The 27,115-nt window shown below is 37.3% G+C and overlaps 2 protein-coding genes across 2 annotated transcripts; both read left to right on the top strand.

Moving 5' to 3' along the window:
* Nucleotides 1–318: 318 nt before the first annotated feature.
* On the top strand, nucleotides 319–22,232 carry LOC149529308 (uncharacterized). Its single transcript, XM_089810034.1, has 3 exons — nucleotides 319–866; nucleotides 963–1,070; nucleotides 19,617–22,232. The coding sequence occupies exons 1-3, from the start codon at nucleotides 708–710 to the stop codon at nucleotides 20,133–20,135; spliced, it is 786 nt and encodes a 261-aa protein (XP_089666160.1). The 5' UTR covers nucleotides 319–707; the 3' UTR covers nucleotides 20,136–22,232.
* On the top strand, nucleotides 21,174–25,184 carry LOC149529307 (uncharacterized). The gene is made up of 4 exons (XM_089810033.1): nucleotides 21,174–21,227; nucleotides 23,095–23,618; nucleotides 23,722–24,273; nucleotides 24,382–25,184. Exons 2-4 carry the CDS (start codon nucleotides 23,229–23,231, stop codon nucleotides 25,069–25,071), a joined length of 1,632 nt encoding a protein of 543 aa, XP_089666159.1. The 5' UTR covers nucleotides 21,174–21,227; nucleotides 23,095–23,228; the 3' UTR covers nucleotides 25,072–25,184.
* The last annotated feature ends 1,931 nt before the right edge of the window (nucleotides 25,185–27,115 follow it).

The following is a 27,115-nucleotide window of genomic DNA, read 5'->3' as shown; positions in this document are numbered from 1 at the left end:
AAATTCAAAAAATCGGAATGAAGATATACAAAACTTTGATTTGGCTAAACCAAGATTTGTACAAATCCGAATTTTTTAAATTCCATAAACCAAACGGACCTGACGCATCACTTTTTAAAAACTTGGAGACACGTTGATTCCTTTCCCTCAAAGGAAATGACTTTCCAACACACTCGCGACTTCCTTCCGCGAAGAGAGAGTTGATGCATGCGTACTTTATTTTACTGATGATGGGACGCAAAGTCTCAGCACTGATTCGCCATATCCACTGATTCGCACTGAGAGGTTAAAGTGGCCAGTGATGCGACAACAATGGCTGTTAAGTGATTTCGAGGAAGTTGCGCCTACCCAGCGATGGGACTAAAATGATTAACGCGATGCAGTGTCTCTACGCGCTTTAGGAACAAGAGAATAAATTTCTGAGGCTTTCGCTTTACCTGTGCCCTGTTTTCCTTGAAGCTGCCCCAACTTTACTCTACTCTGAATATTACTCATCTTTCTATTGCTAAACCCTATTTAACAGGAGCCTCTGCCTTCAGCTCTTCTCTGCATTTGCTCTCAGCTCCCCTCTTCTTGTATTTTTTAAGGTTTTGTCTTTCACAACTCTCTCATCTTCATCCTCTCTTACGCCTTCCATCTCCTCTACAAGGTTTTGCCATTCACAACTTTCTCATCATCTCTGTTTCTTCCCTGCTATATTTTTCAAAATGTCTTCCACGCCGTCTTCATCTTCGTCGTCTGCCCCGCCTGCCCCTGATATCATCGATGAGATTCTAAACACGAAAGCGGATATTAAGCCTGACTTCGATCTCAGCCGATTCGTTGCGCAGATTGATGTACTCGTGGCTCACTATGAGGCTCAGCTGGTACAAATCACCCCTGCGCTAATTTTCTTCATTTTATTTGTGTTTTTCCATATCTTGTATTTGCTAAAAAACACCACTTTGTCTAACAATTTCCAGCGGAAAAAGAAGCCCATCAGAGAGAAATTGAGTGGACTGCCCTCTGCAACAGACGCTTCTAATTTTGCAGATCAGGTGTCAACAAATGTGAAACTAATTGTCAACGAGGTAGGAAAAGAGTCTTGCATATATTATTTTGTTTTTTCATCAATTCTTGTTGTGTTGGGAGTTATTGTAACACCGGTGAACAATACAAACGTGTATATGAAGTATTCATTACATTTTAGTGTAAATAACTTGTAACATTGTTATTCACTGTTTGATATGAGATTATTCTCCATCATTTATTGATATAGGGAAAGGATCTCGTAATTATTGGGGGCATTATATCAGTGACCTCCTCGTTTGTTTGATCTTTTAATTATAGTCATTAAAACAGTTTCAACAACAGGCACAAGTGTCAAAGTTTCCGTCTTAAGTGTTACAGTTAACTGCTAACTGTGTATTCTATGTATGCTTCTAGATCATACTCAATGATCCATCATCAGGATGAGAGAGCTAAGAGAACATAATGATAGGTTGCAGACTTAAGCAGAATAAAAAGAGAGAGGTGGGTGGGGTGGCAAAGAGGGAAGCACGTAGGTCGAGGAAGAAAATAATTAAGAAAGAAGGGGAAGCAAGATAGAGGGGAGAGCTTAGATAAAGAAAAACATGAAAATGAATGAATAAATAAAAGAAAAAAGATGTTATAATAATAAAATACATTATAACAAAAGATAATAATTGAAGAAAAAATAAGTTGAAGCCAAAAAATTGATAATAATAAAAATGATAAATAGGTCACCTAAAAGAAAATAAGCTTTTAATGATATATATAGGGCTGCAAAGAATATGTACATAGAAGTGTACATTCTTACGAATAAACAAAACCACAACACAAAAGAAAAAGAAGATAATGAACAAATAAAATTAAGATAAGATAATGACAAAAATAGAAAAATAAAGGAAATAAAGAGACAAATAAAGAAGAGAAATTTTTTAATAAATGTACTTAAGCAAATAAGTCAATAAATAAATGCACAAAAACAATAATTTTTTTAATAAAATTTTAATAATTAATAAAAAATAAAAAATAAAAATGAAAAGAGAAGAATACAAGAATAAAAAACTAAAAACTAGAGTTGGGGGGTGGGAGGGGGGAATAGGGAGGAAAGGGCGGCAACGACAAGGATAAAAGAGGAAAGAGAAGAGAAGAGACAAGCGGAGCTGAGGGTTGAGAGGGTTAAGTTCGAGGATGATGGGGCCTCTTGATGGAGGATAAGAGTGGATGCCAGGCTAGGCTAAGGGCCCATCCTTCATCCCGGTTGAGATTGGTGGGGTGGTTAAATATTTCAATCGCTTCCTCTATCTTTCTCTTATAATAATTGTTTTCTTTAGTCAAGATTTGAGAGCTTTCCAAACAAATATGATGTTTGGTTAAAGAAGAATGCTCGGCTAAGGAAGATTTAACCACTCTTTCGTGCTTGATGTTGGCACTATGCTCCTTGATTCTTGTAGTAAAGGATCGACCTGTTTCGCCAATATAAGGCATACCACAAGAACACAACACTTTGTAGACTCTAGATTCTAAAAAAGTGTCTCTAGAGTCCGTAAGTGGGGGTAAGTGGTCTCTGATATTGAAAAGGGGTTTGAAGGCACAGCGAACTCCTTTTTTTATCAAAATTTTTGATCTTTTGTGGGAGATGCCTTCAATAAAAGGGAGGACCACCGTGGGGGTTGCCATACCTTGAGAAGGGATAGGTTTCACGGAGGAGTGAAAGGTCTTCGCTTGTTGAAAGGCTTTAGATATCTGCTTGTTAGAATACTCATTGAGCCTGAAGACTTGACGAAGGTGAGAAAACTCTTGCTCAATGTTATCATCATCACAAATGCGAAGGGCCCTAAGGGAGAGAGTTCTTAAAACCCCAACTTTTTGGTGAGGGTGATGATGGGATGAAGAATGGAGATACAAATCAGTGTGGGTGGCTTTGTGGAAGACCTGACGACTTAGCGAGCCATCAGATTTCGTGGAAAGCAACATGTCAAGGAAAGGAAGGCTATCCTTTACTCTAACTCCCTAGTGAAAGAAATGCAAGGAGACACACTGATGAGGTGAGTGAAAAACTCATCTAATTTTTTAGGTCCATGTGGCCAACATACATTAGTTTCATTGACGTAGCGCTTCCACCATTTGGGTTTGAGAGGGAAGGAGTGTAACACCATTTCTTCGAAGTGCTCCATATAGAGGTTGGCAATGACTGGGGATAGAGGGGAGCCCATCGCCACGCCTTCGACTTGTTCATATATAATACCTTGAAAGGAAAACTGTTCATATATAATACCTTGAAAGGAAAAGAAAGTAGATCTCAGGCACAGCTCTACTAGGGTGGCCACTTCTTTGTTGACCTTGTGTTTGACGATTTCAATAGAGTCAAGAATGGGCACCTTAGTGAAGAGGGAGACCACATCAAAGCTGACTAATATGTCGTTTTTTTCCACTTTGTGATCTTTGATGAACTCCACAAAATGGTTGGAGTCTTTGATGAAGGAGTCACTTGTTCCCACTCATGGAGAGATTAGCTTAGCAAGGAACGAGGCTAAAGGGTAGGTAGGTGAGCCAATTGTATCAACAATGGGCCTCAGGGAACGTTAGCTTTATGAATCTTAGGGACCCCATAGATACGGGGGGTTGACTTCCTTGGATGGAATAAGAAATCTCTTGGTGGAATCATCAAAAGTGGAACCCATGATAGCCACTTTGACTTTTTTGAGGATCTTGGAACAAGGGTTGCGAGCCACAATTCTATGGATGCCGCGATCAGAAAGAAGGAGCTGCATCTTGGAGATGTAGTCGGACTTGTTCATGATGACCGAGGCGTTGCCTTTATCGGCTCTAGAGATGATAATGTCATTACTACGCAACAGATTTTTGAAAGCGAAAAATTCAGCTTTAGGGATGTTGCTCTTAGGAGGCTTGGCATGTCTAAGGGAGACAGCGCAATCTTGCCTCACTTCCTCATGGACCTCAGGAGGGAGGCTACGAATAGCACTCTCAATTTCAGTGAGAAGGTTGACAAAAGGAATGAAGCGTGGACCCAAAGAAAAGCTGAGACCACGTTTGAGAAATTGGAGACAGAGAGGATCTAAGACCGCCTGCGAGAGGTTGACAACCAGCTTGGATTCCCAATCATGAAGGAAAAAGTGCTCAGACGAGGGTACATGATGGGAAAGGTTCATAAGAGGAGGGTGGGGGGATCGAGGAAGGTCAGGGAGAGGGGAATCCGTGAGAACAAGAGAGCTGGAGCATTGATCAAGTAAGGGAGGGGCTCGAGGTTTGACACGATCAAGAGAAGCAGAGGAACAATAAAAGCTGCAAGAAACTGGTGGAGGAAAAGGAGGGATAGGTGAGAACGTACCAGAAGGAATAAATGAAGAGCTACTTGAGGAGGAAGCACCTGTCATGTCCACTGAGGAGTCGTTGGCGACAAGCTGGTGATGAGACGTTCCAACCTGAGAGCCGTTGGTAGCTGCATCCTGAGAGCCGTTGGCTCTGACCTATGGCGTGTGAGAGCCCCCATTCGCATAGACCGCGAAGAATGCTTGGTTGCTGCCATGAACTACAGAGGAAGGCATGTTTGATAATGAAGTATTAGCAGAGATCAATACAGTTAGAAGCCGCAGGGGAGAGTTTCTGTTATGAGACAGCGCGGACGGAGAGTAGGACGAAGATGGAACAAGGAGTAGGGACGACTTGGAAGTTGCTAACTATGTAGTTGAAATTAAATATAAGAATTAAAAATGATCACATACATTGTAGATTGTTAAGGTCGCCCAGAGAAGGTGGACTATATAATGAGATTGTGGATGACAATGCAATGGTGGAGGCTTTCATTGCCTGCTTTTCTCACCAATAGCAATGGAAATTGAGGAAATTTTGTGTTCAACCAGAAGACTAAGATAGAAAGAGATCATAAAAATAAATAAATAATTTTTTTATAATTTATATTTAGTTTATGAATTATTTTATTGAATAATATAATTTATGATAATTTTTTATTTTAAAAACAAGAATGAGAATTAAAGAAATGAATAAGGTCATTGAAACATTTATTGTACACGAGTCAAGTTTCTGCAATTCCAATTCCTAAACCATTTTGTACGGTAATATACTTCTTTGCAATTACTTTGAAGAGGAAAACAAAGTAGATTCATAGGCTTTTGACCTACTCAACTAGGAATAGACTATTTGGATGGTAATTTTCAATCATTGAGATCTGAAATGAGCCTTTTGATTTTGAAACTTGCAAACTAGTTCGGTAGTTTGTCCTATTTGTTTTTAATGTTTCTTGAAACAACTATAAAATTGTTGACTGTTACATTTTTTCATCGAAGGTTTAAGTGGCTTTTAAAATTGTCGTTTTCTCTTATGCTGCTCAATTATATTTCATTATTAAGTAGATACAGATTAGAATAGTGCTCAATTATATTTCATAAAGAAATGTAGAAATCATAAGTAAGCTGGATGGTTAAGTCAAGAAAAAACAAAATTTATATAGTTTAGCCAGATAATTAAATTTGAAACATGTGCATTATTCATATATTGGTTGTTCTCCACTAGTTTGCTCATCTATGTCAATGTTTTCTACAATTCTGTTAAACATTAGTTGACAATTTTGAAAGTTTTTTTAGAATTTTTAAGAATGTTTTAGCATAGAAGATGATAACCCCAAGATTTGATATGCTCGTCTTGAGAATGTGGATGCGTAAAATTGACTCAGTAATGAGTGAAGTTGTTCCAAGCTAACCTAATCTGAAGAAAGTAGGCGTGCACATATTGCCGTTGAAAATTTAAATTCCAGAAAATGTTCATGGATTGACCTTATTTTTTCTTAAGCATGAATTATGGTCATATTCATCTGTTCAAAGATGGCAGGAAAATAAAAAGTTTGCATAGATATGAGACTTGTGAAAATCCTATATAAGATACAAATTGTTAGAAGAACAAAGTTCAGAGCCTCATGTCCGAGAAGAAATGCATACACTGCAAGTTAAAGAATTTTCTTAAATAAACTGACCGAGTCCTGTTAACAAATTTGTAAGAAAATTAAATTAAAAGTTTACATAGAGTTGAGATCTGTTAAACCTCTATAAACCTCAATTGTAAACATAGTTGTAAGAAAATTAAATTAAAAATTTACATAGAGTTGAGATGTGTTAAACCTCTATAAACATCAATTAAGAATATCAACGAAGATCAAAGTTGTGCATAAAAAATAAATTACCTGTAGATTTAAAAATAAACATACACCGAAAAATATAACTAAAGAATTCATTAAATATTGAAAACTTCAGCCAAGCCTCTTTTCCTCCGACTTAATACGGCTTGGAATGAAATATCTGGCAAAAAAATCAATAATGATAAAGACAAAAATTTAAGACTTTTCTTAGACGGAAAATGCCACAACCCTAGAACATCCTCATGCAAATACTGTAAACAACTAGAGTCTAAATAACCCTCTACACAAAAGCATTCACAAGAAAAATAGCTAAAACCCCGCTGTCACAAGATTACTTACACTTGCCACATCATTAATGATCTCCCTGAGAATTTCCAATGAGTTCCTGCCAACAAGGGTTACTTTGTACCAATCTGCAATGCAGAAGAAAATATCACTAAGATTTTGTTATGCAAAACTTCATGGTGATTTTTGTGTAAATGAATGAGGTGAGCGAAACTGTTTCGAAATTTTAAACAATTACTAACTAGAGAGTCATGGAATCCTTTGAACACAGATATGCACAGTGATGGATTTGTTGAAATAAGGGAGGGAATAGGGTATGGATTGATTCCTCGATCCTGCCATACAAAAAATGCTTGTGCTGAAATAAATTTAAGGCTTTGCTATGTGGGCGAAAAATCTAGAAGAAGTGACGGTCATGTTTCCTTTTTACTAATTAAAATTGTACAATATTAATTTTCTCATTGCTATTTTATGTGACGGCCAATAGAATTATTTAATTCTTATAAACATATTAAAATGAATCAACTATACAATACATAAACTGATTTAAAAATACTGAAATTTGATTTGACCAATAAAATTATATGTGCATCTAACGATTCCAATAGTTAGTTGGCTATGCTAGGAACTAAAAATCAATAGCTATTAACATATGTATTTATAGGGTGTTATATTTTGGATTTTTTGGTTGGTAATTGGTCAATTTAGGTACTATTATTACAATCGAATCCAAAATAAGCATCTTTCTACAATGACTATTAGTGTCACGGGGCTGGATTTAGCTCATGCCGAGGACGAGTCTTGTCTCTTAAAATCTCCAACCACATTTGTCACATGTGATCACTACTTTTGACTCCCTTGTTGGTCTGACCATTTTCGTTCACCCAGACTACGCCTTACCTCCAATCTTCATCAACTACCTACACACCCGATTGCTTTAACATACACCCCTGTGGAATAGAAGCATATGCCAGAATCCCATGGTTCTACTTCCTTTGATGCACCATGCACGCATCCTCGAGCTCCTAGCTCTACCCTAGTTTAACCAAAGCTAAACCCCTTACTTAAGCCCTATACTATCTTTGCCTCAGTGTCCCCCATAAGACAACCTTACTCCAACACCTACCATATGTGATGTCAAGTCCCCTAATCTCTTTATCACCCGTGATCACCATCACGCCACTCCTTGAATGCCCAAAACTTCCACAACTCCTCTTGTTATAGTACTCTTACTACCTAAGCCAACCACTGCACCATTGTACTAAGAATCACCACAACTCCCTAGATGAACACTGCATCCACCTTGAGTGACTTAGACTACTGAGTCCTCCCTTGCACACTACACACACACCACCCTAGCATGTATACTCGGTACCCCTAACGCACATTTGAACATCTCCTCTACTCAAAACTTGTATGCTATCCTAGCACACCCCTGTCTCCATGAGGCTTCATCACTTATTAGGCTCCCCCAACTTGCCATGAACCTTGAAGCTCAAACCTATTCTCCACAAAACTATTGACTACCTTAGCCAAGCACTAAATCCAAACAATGGGCCCCAATTGCCTCAACACCACATCTATGTCTACATCCCATTATTGTTGAGCACCTTGTTACTCATGCATCCACTGCACTCAAACCAACCCTTTGTGCATATACACAATCTTAGTCATCTCAAATTCCTTTGCAATACATACCTACTTGAGCACCATGCTCTTGTCCTATGATTCACCCAATCCCTTGGATGTTGCACTTCCTTCCAACTCACCTACAACACCATAACTTCACCTATGATCTACTAAATACTCATTTTAGTCATGCACCACAACCCATCATTACCTGCCATACATCATGACCTACCTCTTCGAGACATGCCCTATAACCGCCTCTTTAGCTACTTAATACACATTTGCCTCATGGCTTAGCTTGTAATGTTCTGTGCAGTGCAGTGGGAGGTTTGTACAATAGCAATTGGAGGGGCACAATACGGTGGAGTGAGTGGAAGTACAGTAGGGAGGGTTGATGGCCATACGTTGCACAAATAGGAGACCGTACGGGGGTAAGAAAAATGTCGTATGGTGGTTGTAGGAGTATGGTGGGGGAAGAGAGGAGGATGTACGGTGAGTGTTGGACGTCTGTACGACAAGCCATACTTGGTGTGGATGAGAAACAGGAGCAATGTACGACAATGTGTATGGAGGGTGAAGGCTATACGACCAAGGAAGAAGCAGTACGAAAATGACGGGAGGCCACACGATTAGGTAACCGAACCCAATATAGAATTCAATTTGGTTCATACACAAAACACAATAGATCTTGATAAAATCCACACAATAATAGAGACTTGGATGTGAATAATAATTGTTGAAAGATGGTGCTTCAATCCAATTTGCCAGGACCGAGCGAAGAATTACATGCAACAACAAAATAGGGTGAGGGGTGAATCCCACTGAAACCACAAGGCCAAATAGGGAAGATATTTCACTTCCGAAATGGCGAAATAATCTAGAACTCCAACAGGAATTCGCAGTACATAGAAAATAATCCAAAAGCATGCCTAAAACAACCTACAAGAAGGCCTTATAAAGCACTTCGGGGAAACTTCTCGAAGGATTGCAAAATAGCAATAAGTCGACAAGTACAAAAATAACCAATGGGCCTGAGAGATTAAATACATTGATTCTCAGCCATATAACAAAATATTATTATTTAATAATATTGGGGACATTATAGTCCTCCGTGCCCAAATATTGCTTGCGCTCAGGCAGTTGCAAACTTGGATGCTCTAGAATTTTCTCACCTTCCCAGGTGGCATCCTCGACAGGAAGATCCTTCCATTGCACAAGAAACTCATTAATGGTACAAGACTTGAGCTTCTTCTCCTAGACATCTATGATCTCTGTTGGTTCTAAAATTAGTTTCCCTTCTTCATCAATGGGAGGTAATTCCTTCGACACTGTGACACGTTATCCAATAGCCTTTTTTAGTGATCACACATGAAAAATATTGTGGATTCAACTCCCTTCAGGAAGCTCCAATTCATAGGCAACTTTTCCTACCTTTCAAACCACTCTATAGGGTGTGTAGAAGCGTGGTTTTAGTTTCTCCTTATCAGATGTCTTCAGGGAGGATTGTTTAAGTCGAAGGTATACTAGATCACCCACCTCAAAACTTCTCTCAATTCGATGTCGGTTTGTAAATATCTTCTGTTGATTTTGAGCCCTTTGTAGATTTTCCTTGAGAGATCTCATGATATCTAAATTCTCCTATAGCCAATCTTTAGCCTCGACGCACAACTGTCTCCCAATGCCAAATCCATGAATGATGAAGGGTCATAATCATACAATGCTTCGAAGGGTGACATGCCTATTGACATGTGATAGGTCGTTTTGTAACAATGCTCACCCAAATGCAACCAACACACCCATGCCTTTTGCTGCATTGAAACATAATTCCTCAGATAACCCTCCAACCATTTGTTCACAATCTCAGTCTGTCCATCTGACTGTGGATGGTAGCTCGTACTTGGTGACAACTCCGTTCCCGCTAGCCTAAATAACTCCATCCAAAAATTGCTAAGGAAACAACTATCTCTGTCACTACTATATTTTGTGGAAGACCATGCAAACGAAAAACCTCACGAAAGAACAACTCGGCCACTTGTGGTGCTTGGTACCCGGTGGAAATGGAAAACAAATGGGCATACTTGGTCAAACGATCAACCACGACAAAAATGTAGTCCTTCCCCTGAACTTTGGGTAGCCCAGTGATGAAATCCATTGAAATGCTTCCCCACTTTTGATCAGGGATTGGCAATGGTTGGAGAAGTCCTGCAGGTAGGGTATGCTTATATTTGTTTTGCTAACAAGTAGAACATTCTTGTACATATTGTAAGACGTCATTCTTGAGGCACTTCCATGTAAAATGTTCTTGGATTTGCCTGTAGGTTTTTAGGTATCTTGGGTGTCCAGCCAACGGTGAATCATGCATCTCCTTTAGAATTCTTTCCTTCCTTTTGGACTCGGGTACTAGATAAATCCTGCCCTTGTAGTAGATAATATCATCAACCACCTTATACCTATCATCTTGTACATGACCACCCATCAACTGGCAACCAAATGTGTTCTTGGAGTATTCAACCAATAGGCATTCCTTCCAATCTGATGAAAATTTAGACAATGAACATATTGTAGGCCTCCTTGATAGAGCATCAGCCACTGCACTATGCTTTCCTTTCACATACTCAATATTAAAGTCAAAAGCTTCAATTTTGCTCACCCACTTCTGTTGTCGTTCATTTAAATCTTTCTGTTCTAAAAAATATCTTAGGTTGTTGTGATCTGTCCGCACCACAAATTTTGCCCCAACAAGATACTGTCGAAACTTTGTTAGTGCATGCATGATTGCAAGCATCTCTTTACCATATATGGAGTACAATTATTTTGCTTCTGAGAGTTTTCAACTCTCGAATGCAATGGGGTGATAGTTTTGCATCAATACTGCCCCAATACCTTCTCCTGAATCATAACACTCCAAGATGAAGGGTAGATTGAAATCGGGAAGTGCCAAGACCAGGGATGAACTCATAACTTCCTTCAACTTGTCAAAAGTGTGTTGTGCCTTCATATCCCAATGAAAAGATCCTTTTTTTGTCAGGTTTGTTAGTGGTGCACTAAGTTGTGAGAACCCCTTCATGAACCTTCTATAGTAACTGCACAATCCAAGAAATCCACATAGATCAGAGAGAGTCTTGGGAGGTGGCCAATCTAAGATGGCTTGAATCTTTTCCTGGTGTACTTGAACCCCTTGAGCACTGATTATATGCCCTAAATACAATATCTGTGTCATTCCAAACTCGCATTTAGATCTCTTGGCAAACTGTGATTGTGACTCCATAATTTTGAGTGCTTCATCCAAATGCCTCAAATGTTCCTGTCATGTCTCACTGTAAATAAGTATGTCATCAAAAAACACCAATAGGTACTTTCGTAGTTGCTTTTTGAAGATGTGGTTCATGCATGACTGGAAAGTAGCTGGAGCATTGGTTAGAAAAAATAACATAACTAGGAACTCATAATGTCCGTAGTGGCAACGGAAGGTGGTCTTCTCCACATCTTCGTCTCTCATGCGGATCCGATAGTATCCCAAACGAAGGTCTATTTTGGAAAAATAGAGTGCACTATGTAACTCATCCAATAGTTCATCGATCTTGGGGATGGGGTACCTATTTTTAATTGTTTTCTTGTCTAGTGCACGATAGTCCGCACACATTCAGAGGGTTCCATCATTCTTCTTAACCAAAACTACTGATGATGCAAAGGGACTGGAACTAGGCCTAATCATTCGTTTCTCTAAGAGTTCTTGGATCATTTTTTCTATCTCCTCCTTAAACCTTTTTGGATGGTGATAGGGTCTAGTGATGATGGGTTTGGCTCCTTCCTCCAACTCAATGATGTGCTCAAATCCTCTATGTGGAGGGATGCCTAGAGGGATGTTGATGAAGACTGTACTATGGTTATCCAACACTGTGTGAAGCTCATCATCTTGGTGGTCGATTTGTTTTACTTTCATCAATTTTGTTGATATCAAACATTGTATTGTCCAAACAATGTCATCATGTCGAAGAATAGCTTCCATCCATTGTGCTAAGATTTCCTTCGGCCCTCCATTTGACATTCCCCCAAGGACCACCTTCTTTCCATCCACTTCGAATGAAAACTCCATTCATTTGAAGCTTTGTGTGTACTCGTCCAATGTTTCCATCCATTGGATGCCAATAATTACTTCCATGTCATCTAGATCTACTACAAAGAAATCTTCAGTCACCGTATGGTTTCCCATGGTAATGTTAAGTTGTGGGACCAAATGGGTACATGATAGGAGGTTTCCTTCACCTACCTTGACTTGGAATCCCGCATGTGTCTCCTAGTCAAACCTCTTCGTTCCACAAGTGATGAATTAATGAAATTAAGTGTGACCCCACTGTCTAGCATAGCTATGACCTGTTTTCCTTGGAGAGTTCCTCGTATCCAAAAAATAGTACACCTCGGAGTGCTCGCAAGAGCAATGGTTCCTCCTTGACGTACTAGTGCAACAATCCTCTTTGCATGATTTATGTATCCCTCTTTCACAATTTGTTGATCATCTTCTTTGACTCATGGTTCCTCATCCTCTTCATTGTCTGACATCACTTCTATGTAATGGATCTTCCCCTTCCCTAAGCATCGGTGTCCTGGTTCCCATGTTTCCTTACAATTAAAACATAGCTTCCTTCTCCTTAGATATTGTCTCATAGCTTCATCTGTTGATTGCTTCTTTGGAGGGGGCTTGTTGTCTTTCTCCTTTGAAACGATGGGTGGCCTAGTATATGAATAACTTTTAGACAAAGAAGTGGATGTTACCATGTCCCATGCCTTCTTGATTGCTGCCACAAGTGTGTCAAGGTTAGAACCCTTCACCCAACCCTTTAAGGGTTTGATCAACCCATCCATGAATAAAAAAAGTCTTCTCTCTGAAATGTCTATCACTAGTATGGATAGCTTCTGAAATTCTGTAATGTAGCTCTCTATTGATCCAGTTTTCTTTAGTAGTGCCAACTCCTTGAAGTTAAGTTCTAGATCCCTTCCATCAAAGCGATCAATAAGTCTCTTTGTGAACTCGACATATGAAGTGATATGATTATGATCGAGGGTGACCATCCCATGTTGCCACCATTCATGGACGATTCCCTCCAAGTGAAGTGCTGCAAACTTGATAGCCTCTTCTTCAGGCATGGGGTTGAGCTGGAAGTATGTACTAGCCTTTTGAACCCATGCTTGTGTTGATGTATGCCCAGATCCATCAAAACATGATAAGTTTATCTTTCCAATCTTTCATCTAATGTCATCATTGTAATCACCCTGCCTTCTAGAATACCTCATCCGCAAATCCACATAATCCGTGAAAGATGGAATTGATCTTGCATTTCAAGGAAAGTAGGCTCTTGCTCCCTAGGTTGTTCTAACTGTTGGGGAAATTTTGGCATCATTGGTCATGTGTGGGATCGCTCTGTGTGAAGCCTTTCATTGACAAAATTGTCACCATGCCCATTATGTCCTCCATTTGACCTTCCTTGTGCCAAAAGTCAAAGGGTCTCACCAATTTGATACTACCCCTTCACCAAGGTCTCACAAAGTTGTCATTGTCCATTTAACAAGGTTTCACTGAGTTGTTGTTGTCCACTTGTCAGCTCCCTTAGAAGTCGCATCATTTTAGCACTTGATTCACCCATTCTTCGTACTGATCCAGATCTTGGCAGCATCCAATATCACCGAAAGGCTAGCAAGATCACCAGCTTTAATACCACTGTAATGTTTCGTGTGGTGTAGTTGGGGGTTCGTACGGTAGCAATTGGAGGGGCACAGTATGGTGGAGTGAGTGGAAGTATGGTAGGGGAGGGTTGATGGCCGTACGTTGCACAAATAGGAGACCATATGGGGGTAAGGAAAAGGTCATAAGGTGATTGTAGGAGTATAGTAGGGGAAGAGAGGAGGATGTACGGTGAGTACTGGGTGTCCATATGGAAGGTTGTACTTGGTGTGGATGAGCAACAAGAGCAATGTAAGACAACATGTATGGAGGGTGAAAGTTGTACGACCAAGGAAGAAGTAGTATGGAAATGACAGGAGGCCACACGGTTAGGTATATAAACCCAATACAGAGTTCAATCTGGTTCATACACAAAACACAATAGATCTTGATAAAATCCACACAATAATAGAGACTTGGATGCAATAATAATTGTCAAAAGATGGTGCTCCAATTTGCCAGGATTGAGCAAAGAATTATATGCAACAACGGAATAGGGTGAGGGATGAATCCTACCAAAACTACAAGGCCAAATTGGGAAGATCTTTCACTTCCGAAATGGTGAACAATCCAGAACTCCAACATGATTTCACAGTACATAGAAAATAATCCAAAAGCATGCCTAAAACAACCTACAAGAAGGCCTTATAAAGGGCTTCGGGGAAACTTCCTGAAGGATTACAAAATAGCAATAAGATGACAAGTACAAAAATAACCAATGGGCTCGAGAGATTAAATACATTGATTCTCAGCCACATAACAAAATATTATTATTTAATAATATTGGGGACATTACATAGCTCACTTCAAGCACTCCCTTGGAGCGCCATATCCTGATCACTATCTTGAACCAACACAACCATTGAGATATCTTACCTTAATGCAAATCCAACCAACCAAGCAACCTAGATGTATACCCAGCGCACCACCCCCTTCGATATCGTTCTACATAGATAATTGGGTTTTCCACACATCCCCCACACAACTCCCCATAAGTCCCCAATGCTCCTACTTGAACAAATTGTTTGCCTCCTACCACAAGACTAGGTATTCTACTTCCCTAGTGTCTAGATCTTAGACAACTCATGTTGAGCCATCGCCAACATTGGCTCAGCTACTCCACTTCACTAAGTTAGGGACCCTTGCATTGTCATCAAACCTCACCATATCATGATAAGGTGATGCTACTCTGCCTAACTCCTAAAACTATATGTCGCCTCTATCCCATCCGAAGACTAGAGGGAAAGACTACTCTTCTTCGTCCCTCTTGAGGGAGGTTGACCACCTAAGTCACCCTTGATGCACACTGACACTTACCCTTCATGGTACACCTCAGCTCAGTTCCATGCCTTGCCTACACCACAACCATGCTATTGGGAACAACACATAAAACATCATCTCATTGAGGAATTTTTCAAAGAAAAAATTATAATAAAAAACTGAGGGCACAATGTCTTCTATTGCTTAGACATTTTGTCAAACAGTGCACAGTTAATGTTCCTCATGCAATGGTAGCATTCAAAACATTCTTTGCTCACATGGAATAGCTAATTCATTGCAAAATAGGGTTGTCAATTTCATACAACCACGTGCTTTGGATTCTTTTCTCAACTGATATTTTAGTGGATGGAAGTAAGCATGGGTTACCTCACCTTGAAGAGTTCCTCTGTCATAAAACAATGATATCAACCTGCTTTGGAAGGGTTGGTTTTCAAAATATCCTCTACCCATGTGGAATGCATGAACCATCACACGTAGACATTATTGTTTTCTCACCATAATAGGCCTTGTCTTTATTCATCAATCCATCACTCAGTAAGCAACGAGTTTCTTTTTTCAACATACTTTGCATTGGAGACGCCTAGCACTATGGTATCAGTTACTCAACTTCACATTCCTTCTATGCACGATTGGGATGAAGTCACGTGGCCCTTGAGACTTATAATAAAATTCTTTTATTTTGGATGGGATCTGCTATGAGGTTATCCTCATTTTCTTTGCAACATTAGTTTCAAACACTTTGCCTCCTTCCATCTTCATTTTCAGATACACACCTAAGACTTTGAAATTTTATACTTCTGCATAAAATGACAAAATGACGTCTTTCTGAGAGTACTCATTGAACTATGCACCATATTGATATTAATTTAACCTTTGGTGTGGAGGAATCAAAAGTTTTTCAACTAAATCATTGTATTTTCAAGGACTCCAAATGAATCTCAATTGTGCAAATGACCTTTCATATCATGAGCCTTCGGTGATAACTAACTCTTATTGAGATTCATTAACTTTATAACTTTTAACTTCTTACATTTGGGCAAAGAGGTTAAGAATTATTTCCAAAACACGTGTTTTGGGTCTCTTGCTTAACCTTATTTATATTTGGAGGTTAAGGTTTGGTGTTCAAAATGTGTGTTTGAAGTGCTTTGTTTTAGATCCTTTTTGGGTAGGGGGGTTAAGGATTTAAATTAAATTACTTATTTTGAACCACATTTCTTAACCTCTTAATGTCTTAAAGGTTGATATTCTGATTGAAAATATGTGTTTTGAGAGCTTTTATTAATGTTTCATAACTTGGAGTTAGGTGGTGGATTTTAAAAATGTAAAGTGCTAGGGGGAGCTAGACTTGAGTTGGAGGCATTAAGACCATAAAATTACTAGAGGTTCTTTTAAGGATTGAATTGTGGCACACTTGAACACTTTTTGATTCAATACGATAGAAATTCGCATAATCTGACGATTAGAAAACCAAGGCAACAAGGTCAATTGCCTCAATATTAATCATTGTGTCCTTTCATCTAAATTTGAGGAAATGAAAACTAAGGAATCTAAGAAGGTTAATGTGCAAGTTGATCTCGTGGTTCCTACTTCTAGAGGTGTTAAGGAGAATCCTCATGGACCCTCTATTTGTGCCCTTTGGATAAAAGATGAAAAAAAATGATGGGAGATTATTTAAATCAAAGAATGTCGAAGGCATTGAAAAGATGAGGGAGATTTATGATAAGAAGATTCGGCATGTCGTAGACTAGAAGATTAATAATCTTGATACCACCCACGTAGAATTATGGATCACAACCATAAAGTGGTCAAGTCCTCCAAATAATATGAAAAATTTGGTTGCTAAATTGGAGAAATTCCACCATGAAAAGACCATTGTGGACCTAGAACAAGATAAAGAGGTTGGTATGAAGAAAGAATCAAGTCAAAGAAAGAGGACTAGGGAAAGCACAAAGATGACAACTTTGAATCCACCTTTGAATAGTTGAGAATTGAGGAATGTGGCTTTGAAGATGAATCAATTGAAAGACGAAGCCATTGAGACTTTGAAGAATTTTGGCTAGTTTTGTTGTGTATGCTTTTGATCCAGCACAAGGTTTCTTGTATTGATGTTATGTTCATTTTTTTTAGGGGTTGGGTTGGGATTTGCTTTGAGACTTTTATTCTCTATTAGTCAAGGTGTTTTTTAAGTATGTTCAGTGTTGCTAAATAATCTTTATGTAAAGGGTTTTAGGTCCCTTCAAATTTTTCCTCAATCAAAAACATAAATATAGTAGAAAAAGAGAGATGAAGACAATATCTATCTATCTATCTATCTATCTATCTATCTATCTATCTATCTATCTATCTATCTATCTATATATATATATATATATATATATATATATATTTTAACATCAATTTTTATTATTTAATATTTTTATTCAACAATGAGATATTAAATTATATTTTATGTATTTAATATAAGAAATATCGAAGACAAATAATATATTTTGTGCAAATATTTTATTTAATATATTATTGTTACAATAGTGAGCAAACACCATAAAAAGTAAATTCACCTACACCATTCAATATGGTACTGTAATTTATATACAATTGGATTGGCTTTCAACACATTATTTCATGGCTTTATGAGTCATATTTTCGACTAAAAGACTTTCTAGGGGTAAGCAATTAATCAACTAACCTACTAACTAATTATATATTCTAACAAGAGCTTGGAGAGAGCTTGAGTCCCTACCTTTTGCAAGGGTCGGGCAATAGATTGATGTCAAGATTCCTAGGAAACATGTCACATTTCTACTTAGATGAACATCATACATACAAAATTTGATTAGAAAGCTTTGTTGTTCCAGCACATGTCATCGCTTATTGTGAAAGTAGAAGAATTATCAAAATTTTATTTAAAAACAAAATTCACAAGACTCCTCAAAGGGAACATGTTGGAGTTGATTGGTAAATAAGGATAATTAAGTTTTTAAAAATAAATTATATTTAATTTCTAATCTTTGTGTATGATGTGCTAACATTTAAAAATATAGACTAAATTACTAAAATATTATAAAGTATATATATCTTGAGATCAAGAATATAATAATTATTAATATAAAAGATATTTTATTATTTAAATTGTAACCTTTTCAATGACACTTTCTTATTTTTTTATTGATTTAAACAATAATTGATTATATTTTGAACATCATGCCACAAATATTCTAGATGAACGATATAGAAAAGAAATAAACTAAAAAAAAATTGCAAATTTGCGGGGCACGCTTGTGCCTATTTTTAGCCATTACAAATTTGCTAACAAATCTGTCAAGATTCGTTGAATTATTACATTAGACTGACACATGCTAATATCAATAGAAGGCTTGACAAATGGATGATAGATATTACTAAAACAAAAGTAATGGTAAAAAATAAAAAACTAGCAAATAATAAATAACAATGAAAATACAGTTGCACTCATTGGAATACGAATCCAAATATGATAGGCTGATAACACCTAAATAAACTTAAATGAAGTACTTATTAAAATAAATTTAAACTGCTTGCCTCATTCAACGGAGAATAATCAAGTTGATAGTGTTGCATGTGAAGAACAAACATTGACTTACTAGCAGCTTTTTTTTTTTTTGTCTTTATACTATATTTCATTCTCAAAAATTCGATTTTTCCACGAAAATGGTTTGAGGCCAATCAAAATTAAGAAATTAATATATTTTATAAATGAATTAAAAAATATTAATTTTAAAACCTTAATTCTGTCTAATGTTTTTACTTTGAAAAAAATTAATTCTATAATAGGAACATTAGTTGCTAAAGCAGGGACTAATAAATTAAAATATTGTACTTATACAGTCTATGCCTTAGCAAGGAATCAACCCATTCCAATTATCAAACAAACAGTCAGATCAAAGTGAAATGATTTACAAACAAATCAGAGCCCTCTCGATGAAACCTGAAAACTCCCAAAATTCAGATTTGAATAATTCGCCAGCAATCAAGAAACCTTAATTTGATTCTCCTTCCCTGCCACGATCAAGAAACCTGGATGACAATTTGACCGGCATAACTTGGTCCGGAGACTCCCAATGACGCTTCCAGAGGTTTACTGGTTTTCGTTTATTCTAATTTTTCGAGTCAATAAGTAAGAATTACCCCAGTGAGAAGCCAATCAGAAAAGAAAAATTAATCGTGAAAATTTAATTTTGCTTTTTAACTTTAGGAATGCCTTAGATCTGATTATAAAATTTAATTGTGTAGCTAGTGACATTTGACTAAAAAATATAATAGAAATTAACTATTCTTTTAATTAAACAATGTTTATTAAGAAATTTTATTTTGTTTATAAAATGTTTTAGTATTTTTTCAATTTTTTTTTGATGAATGAGCCTTTTTTGTGAATAAATACTTCTATTGATTTACTGGGTATAATTTATTTTATTGAGAAATGGAAGAGTAAATACTAATTCTACTTGTTGATGATTAATTCATTTCAATTTGTATTTGGTTTTGTAGATAAAAGCATATTCTGGAAACACACATGAAACAAGTATTAGAGTATTGAATACCATTGGAAGTGTTCATTGGTTTGCAGTGGGTTTCTTAATGGTGGGCGCAGTTTTGCAAATTGCGGATACAATTGAAAATAACAAGGAAGAGTGCCTAAGACTTTTTAAGTCTCTGATTGACTTGTCAAAAGTAATCCTCCAACTTTTGAATGTTCCAAGTTCACAAAAGGAATTGCATGGCAATCCATATTTAGAGGTGCTCAAACTATTTGGTAGCCGAATACATGGAATCGCGGAAATCGGGCGTCTTGGTTCATTAAAGCAGCTGGAAATCGGGCGTAAATGCAATGCTGATGGAATTTCCCACTGTTTTCCAAATTTACATAAGCTGCAAAGGTTGAAACTCTCCCAATGTAAAGGCCTAGAAGAACTGCCCCAAGCTCTTGTCAAGCTCCGACATCTGGAGAGGTTGGATCTGAGTTATTGTCCGAATCTGAAGCAGCTGCCAGCTGGATTTGGGGGTTGACCAATCTTACTCGGCTTAACCTGTCAAATTGCTCGAGTTTGCAAGAGCTCCCGTGCGATCTGGAAAACCTCACCTCATTAGAGTCATTGAGTATAAGCGGTTGTTCCAGTCTGTTTTGCCTTCCCCATAACCTTGCAGGACGCTTGATGTCTGCGTTTGGATTTGATATATATTTTTATGGCTGTTCGAGTTTGAGTGAAGTACCAGAAGATATTTGCAACAATACAATGGTCACAAGTATTTCATTACAAGGATGTTCTAGAGGTTCGGTGAGCTCACTTGCCTGCGACTTTTAAAAATGATAGGATGTAAAAGCTTAGAAGAGCTGTGTAACGGCTTTCATTGTCTCGGAGGATTGAAAGAATTAAATTTGGAAGATTGCAAGGGCTTCTCAAGCCTGCCTCAAAATTTTGGAAAACTAAGTTCTCTAGAAACATTAAATTTGTCAAAATGTGTTAAACTGGAGGAATTGAGCAGCGACTTCCATTGCCTTGCAGCTCCAAAATACCTGAATCTGTCCAGGTGCGATAGTTTATGCAATCTTCCAGACCGTTTTGGCGAGCTTAGCTGCTTGGAAAGTTTAAATCTATCAGGGTGTTCTAGTTTAGAAAAGCTTTCTGATGATTTCCATCTTCTCCCATCATTAACAAGACTAGAACTTTGCAAATGTGAGAATTTGGGTGGTGAATGGATGGATAGTGTGGGGAATATCAGGAGCTTGTGGCGCCTCGACATTGTTTGCAGTGAAAGAATGATACAGCGTTGGATGGAAATGAAAAGTCAAAAGAAGAGGAGCCTGGTGGTGGTAACAGACTTCCCTCAGGTATAAAATTGTAATTTTGTTTAGTGCTAAGGCCGTATATATTTAATTTGGTGCAAATAATTATTCTTTGTGGAGTTCCATTATTGTTTTGGCTACCAATCTGAATTTAGAGGTGGCCTTAGATTGGATATGTTTAACTTACAGAATCACTTCTTTTCTATTTTGGTGCGAAATTTTAGACCGCATTGCATCAACTAATTCTAATTGCATTCCAGTTGCATGGTAAAGAAGAAGGGAGAAGGGCTCTGTTGTTGGAAGGGGTGCTAGCTGTTGAAATAAATTAATTATCTTAAATATGGTTGGCACAGACCAGCCGGCCAGTACTGACCATTCATTTTCCATGTGCAACCAACCATTCAGCTATCCATTTCAACTGTCCATTATAAATTTCATAGCTAACTTCTTCCTACAGTCTAGTATACATTTATGATGCATTTGCTTATAAATAGAATGGATTGGGCTATGATCAGCAGAGCCCATTTTCTGGGTTTCTCCATGGCTTCTCCTCTCTATGGCTTTCTCTCTTGTTTTGTTTCTTTGTTGTGTTGTGCTGTAATTTTTATCATGGTATCAGAGCATTCTAGAGAAGAGTTTGGTAATGTTTTTAATGAGAGTAGTTGGCAGTTGGAGGGATGGCCGCACATGCCTCTGGAAGCTTCTTGGTCGGTGCTGACCATGCTTTGCAATGTAATTAATTTATGTTGACATCCCCCCTAAATTAATTACAATAGCTATACTAAATATCCGATAATAAAAAATAAAGAAGCATTGCTGATTTGAAGCAACTCAAGAGTGTTGGATTGCTATTAATGCGGGAATGTCAAGTTGTTATTCATATGTTTGTGGGATGTGGAGCAACTTTGTGCAAGCGGGAGAGCCAAAGATTGCATACATATTTCTAATGTGACAAAAAAATATCAAGGGAGCGCTATGAGAAAGAGAGAAGCCATGAAAAGAAGGAAGCTAAAATTGAAGGTGAAAGCTAATTTTGTTATTATTAATAGTACTTTATTTTGAAATATGTGTGGAGTATTATAAATCAGTTGTAGGAGTTAGCATTCATTAGGAAAAGAGATGGCATGTTAAAATTTGTTGTCATGGTGCAAAGGTCTGTGTGTGTGCTGATAGGATAAATGTATTGGGATTGAAAGTGAGAATTTGTTTGTCTAATTGTGGAGGATATGATGTTCTTGATAGTGGTTATGTAATAGAAGTTGGTTGCATTGATATCCCCCAACTAAGTGATTAAAATTGAATTAGTGATGATTTTTTAATGGGCTATGTGAATGTATGGGGTGCATTATCGATTGTGCCCGACACCCTAAAGGTTTTTTTGGTTTGACATATTGATGAACCATGTATGTGAAAAAGATTTCTACAGAACTGGCGAGTATAGCGGCTGGGTACCCATGTATCTCGGTAGATGGATTTCTTTTTATATGGACTCAATAATTAGTTTGATGCAGGTACAAAAGAGAAAGGCCCAGAGTGATGATAGTTTCCCCGTAGTGATGATTTGTGGTCATTAGAACCAGTGAGTGCTTGGTTTGTGGTAATCCAAAACCACTTGAGTGCTTGAAGTTTGTGGTGATCTTAAAACCACTTGTGTGATGTTTGAGAAGTTTGTGGTGAACTTAAAACCACTTTGATATTGCATCGGTTATGGGTAATCCGTACAAAACCTAGAGTGATTATGATGAGGGAAACAAGATGAGTGAAAGCATTTGATAATTGATTGTAAATGGGTACCTAACAAGGCTTAAGGCCAGGACCCATCGTCTTTAGACTATGGAGCGATTTCTAAAAAAGAAAAAAATATGATAATTAATTTATGGGGGGATGTTGAAATAAATAAATTATCTTAGATATGGTCGGCACAGACCAGCCGCCTAGCACTGACCATTCATTTTCCATGTGCAACCAACCATTCAGCTATCCATTTCAACTGTCCATTATAAATTCCATAGCTAACTTCTTCCTACAGTCTACATTTATGATGCATTTGCTTATAAATAGAATGGATTGGGCTATGATCAGCAGAGCCCATTTTCTGGATTTCTCCATGGCTTCTCCTCTCTATGGCTTTCTCTCTTGTTTTGTTTCTTTGTTGTGTTGTGCTGTAATTTTTATCACTAGCAAGGGTATTTGATGAGGAAGGGTTTCTGCTTGACGCAGATGAAAACCCCTTCCATCCATCCTCACTTCAACCACAAAATCCTATCATCCTCATCATTGATATTCACGATGTCACTTGGGGGTACGAAGCATTAATGAGAAAGAACCTGCAGCAGCTGCAAGAGAATTCAAAAGAGTTGCAAATCATATATCTTGGGAAACATTTTAAATCATTAATATCTTCCGAGTGTGCGGCCCTCAAAATCGTGGCTCATACGCCTGATAACTTCAGGACTTCCTCATTCTATCAGAAATTATACGCATCTTTTAATGGAGCAGCGGGTGGCATTGTAGTTTTCCGTAGCACTGATCAATTAGAAGAAAACAACTTAAATTTCCTGTCGGCGTGGGAAGACATGTCTTCTTATATGTTGAATCGAGCGGCCTTCTTAGGAAACACTCCGAGAGAGAACAACCTTGAATTGCTAAAACAATTGCTGGTAACTGGAGAAACAGATTATCTCTTGCTGGGTGGAAACCGTCAGGTATTGTTTTCGAGTAATTCACTTTTAATAATTTAATGTCGTTTTGATTGGGTAGAAATATTTGAGGCTAGCTTGTAAGAGTAAAAGAGAATGATGATTGCAGGTAAAGGTTGCCGATTTACAGGGGAAATTGATATTACTGCTCATCACATCTCTTAATGTAACAACCATGGCGCACACCTCTGCCGTGAAAGAAATGTATGTGAAAATGCAAGAGAGTGGCTTCACTAATAACTCGGTAGAAGTAGTTTGGGTTCCAATCGTAGATGGAGACAAGTGGGAGGAGTTTGGGAGAGCGGCTGTCAATGCTCCGTGGGACACGTGGGAGGAGTTTGAGAGAGCGGCTGTCAATGCTCCGTGGCCTTCGGTACCAAATACATGGTTGATAAAGGAGAGAATAGCGTCTTTTAGTGAGGCTTTACAGGGAAAATATAATGGTTATCTTCGTAAGCCATTCGTTTGTGTGGTGGACGAGAAGGGAAGGATATCAAACAAAGATGCAATGGCGATGATAGAGAGGTGGGGTGTGAAGGCGTATCCATTTTCAGAAGCTCGTGAAGAAGAACTGATCAAGGCAGAGTGGGAGACATTGAGACTCAACTCTTCATCCACTTTGCAATTCGTCTTTCAAAATATCGAGTTTCTCTCAAACAAGGTGAGTTTAGAACAATTGTAACCTTTCACTTCAGCTATGCGCTATAAATCTCCGAGCTTATTTATACTAAATTTCTTAATGATAAGAACTTGGAGTTTTTGGTGATAGGCCAAGGAGGTGATGGATCTTGGTGGAGTAATGACGTTGTTGTGCGTGGGTTCACCTAAGAAGATGATAGAGCTCGCCCCTCACATGAATTCTGCTTTGACAACGTTGGGAATGGAATTCAATGTGCTTTATGTTGCCCATCGATATAGAATCAGTTCAGATGATTATGACAAGGCTTGTAAGAAGCTCAAAGAAAATGAGTCGGAGATGTGTGGCATAGCAACACTCTCCTTGTCTGATATAGAAAGATTTTGGCGGCGTATTGAGTATTTGCGAAAGGACTTAATGAATGGAATGGGAATAAATGAAAGGATAGTGAAGGTGAGAAGAATGGTACTGGGTCTTGCTAGTGCAAATAATAACTGCTACCCGGAGCCAATAGTAGTGGTGGTGGATATAAATGGTGAGATTGTAAGTGGGAGGGGAATGGAAGTGGTAAAAGTACTGAGTGATGGTGAAGAAGATAGCAAGGAAAATTTGGTGGTGGACATAAAAAAGAGAGGAATTGAGAAAATTATGGAGAGCAGGTGGAAAGATGGAATCATCCATCCCAAACATCATCCCCAACATCCTCTGCTCCAACTATCGCGTTATGAGGACCCTGGCTGCAGGTTATGCACTCGTCAATGGATATTATACCAATGTAATGTATGCGAAAAATATGCAATATGTGAAGAGTGTGCAGGATGAGAGGTAAGAGATGACATAGATTGTGTATGATCTATCTCAACTACTAATTATCTTCTGAGTTCCAGTTGAGCGTTTCTAGAATTTATTTATATATTCTATCTCAATTTGAAAAAGACCTGGTTATATTTGTTTTAATTTTGTTATTATACTTAATACAAATTAAAATATTATTTATATATTTCTAAAATAATCTAAGAACTTAGCTTTCCACTTTTACAAATTAAAAAAATTGAACCAGTTACAAGGAATTTACAATAGGAAAAAATCAAAGCATCCTTTATATATTGATTCATTTAAGGTTAGATGTATAAATATGGAGACAATTTGAAAACATTCTTTTATATATTGATTCATGTAAAGTTAGATGTATTTAGATGTATAAATATGGAGACAGTTTGAAATTACTTTCATTGGAAGTATAAACAATGTCACTTTGGATGAAGAATTTTATCCATGTAAGAAAGATATTAAAGCTATTCTTATTTGACGCAAGAATTTAGAATCTCTAAAATGACAGTGTTAATCTTTTTTTTTTATATAATAAGAGAGGAAAAAAGTATTGAAGTATTTAATCCCAAAGAATAGCTATAGAATCCCAAAGAATCATTGTAACCTTTTACAATGCCTTAGAAATTAGCTTTTTTATCTCTACAAAATTTGAGATGAATCTCCTAGTAAATTAATTTGACCAAACAAAGGTTGTATTGCCTTTAGTGTTTTTGGAATGAGAATCTTGTCAATTGTTTCTACTTTCATGCTTTATTTATATATTGTTAAGAATATAACCTAGATAAACCTATAGGTTTGATGGTACAGACCGTACCTTCTCTTTATATATATATATATATATATATATCTATTTGGCATTCTAATATAAATATATATTGCTCCTAGAGGTGCTGGCGATTACTAGATGATGCCCTGTTTGGTGCTTGACTCAATTAGTTAGTCATAACTACACTATATCTACTAGATTGCCGATTTACGAATAATAACAAATTTTGTTAGTGCCAAGGGTTATGTCCCTTGAGGGACATACCCTCTAAAAAGGGTATATATTTGGGTTGTGAATGCAGATTAGAAGACACTGAAATCTATAAGTCTGCTCTTCTAGCAATCTGCCCAAATAGAATCATATATAGAAATGTAAAAATTTGCAAAAGATGCATGGACATTAACATGGTATCAGAGCCTGGTCGCAAATGAGCACATATGAATCTATTACTGATATGAATATGATCGTTGAAGATTTGTAAATTGTCATCTGAGTTGCACAACATAAACTTTTCATGAGGATATTGTATCCTTTGCATTGTTGTAGAAGTGTCAAGTCTATGAATAGTCTATGATGTGTTCTGAGATGGAATAAAGACACCATATTCATTTCCAAGGAAGAAACAAGTTATGGCCTTCATATTACCAGTCGGATTAATGAGATAGGATACAAGCCCAAAGTGGGGAGTGGACTATATTTGAGAAATTGGACAAGATTGCATGCATAAATTGTAGGTGAAAGTCGAAACACATGATTGTAGCTCTACAAATTTTTGAACCATGGCTTTGTGAACTCCAAGCTCTTCCTTTCAGTTCATTTGCAAGATAGCATATCATACAGAATGCGGGACATTCAAGTTTTGGAATGTTTGATAAAAGTATGAAGCCCTCAAAACACAAGGAATGATGCTAATAAGCATCTAAAGGAAGCAATGATATCTTAAACATATTCCATAGATATCAATACACAATGTATATATATGGACACTTATAAGAAGTGGAAATCATTAATTTTCATACACAGTGGAAAAAATTAAATAAAATAATAATGTTGTACACAAGGTAAAAGCACATATTTGTGTCACCGTTTATGATACCAAAACATGTTTTGGTCAAATCTCATTTCTCTACCAAAATTCAATTTTTTTCAAAAACTTAAAATACCCTTTTATAGATCTCAAATTCAATATCATCAGTATATAAATTTTTGAGTGTTTTGATTAGTTATAATATGTTATAATCTCAAAATATAATAATTCAATATTTCAAC

Source organism: Cupressus sempervirens, chromosome 11, assembly GCF_028749045.1.
Source record: "Cupressus sempervirens isolate cs-2001-9-10 chromosome 11, ASM2874904v1, whole genome shotgun sequence".
Lineage (NCBI taxonomy): Eukaryota > Viridiplantae > Streptophyta > Pinopsida > Cupressales > Cupressaceae > Cupressus > Cupressus sempervirens.
The sequence above is the reverse complement of the archived record's forward strand: the minus strand, read 5'-3'. Positions and strand labels throughout refer to the sequence as shown.

Bases quoted from the DNA above. Each gene is read 5' to 3' on its own strand.
- LOC149529308 (XM_089810034.1), top strand. From the start codon at position 708: ATGTCTTCCACGCCGTCTTCATCTTCGTCGTCTGCCCCGCCTGCCCCT. The intron at 867-962 runs GTACAAATCACC...AACAATTTCCAG, and splicing joins CTCACTATGAGGCTCAGCTG to CGGAAAAAGAAGCCCATCAG. The intron at 1,071-19,616 runs GTAGGAAAAGAG...TTGGTTTTGTAG, and splicing joins TGAAACTAATTGTCAACGAG to ATAAAAGCATATTCTGGAAA.
- LOC149529307 (XM_089810033.1), top strand. From the start codon at position 23,229: ATGAGAAAGAACCTGCAGCAGCTGCAAGAGAATTCAAAAGAGTTGCAA. The intron at 23,619-23,721 runs GTATTGTTTTCG...TGATGATTGCAG, and splicing joins TGCTGGGTGGAAACCGTCAG to GTAAAGGTTGCCGATTTACA. The intron at 24,274-24,381 runs GTGAGTTTAGAA...TTTTGGTGATAG, and splicing joins TCGAGTTTCTCTCAAACAAG to GCCAAGGAGGTGATGGATCT.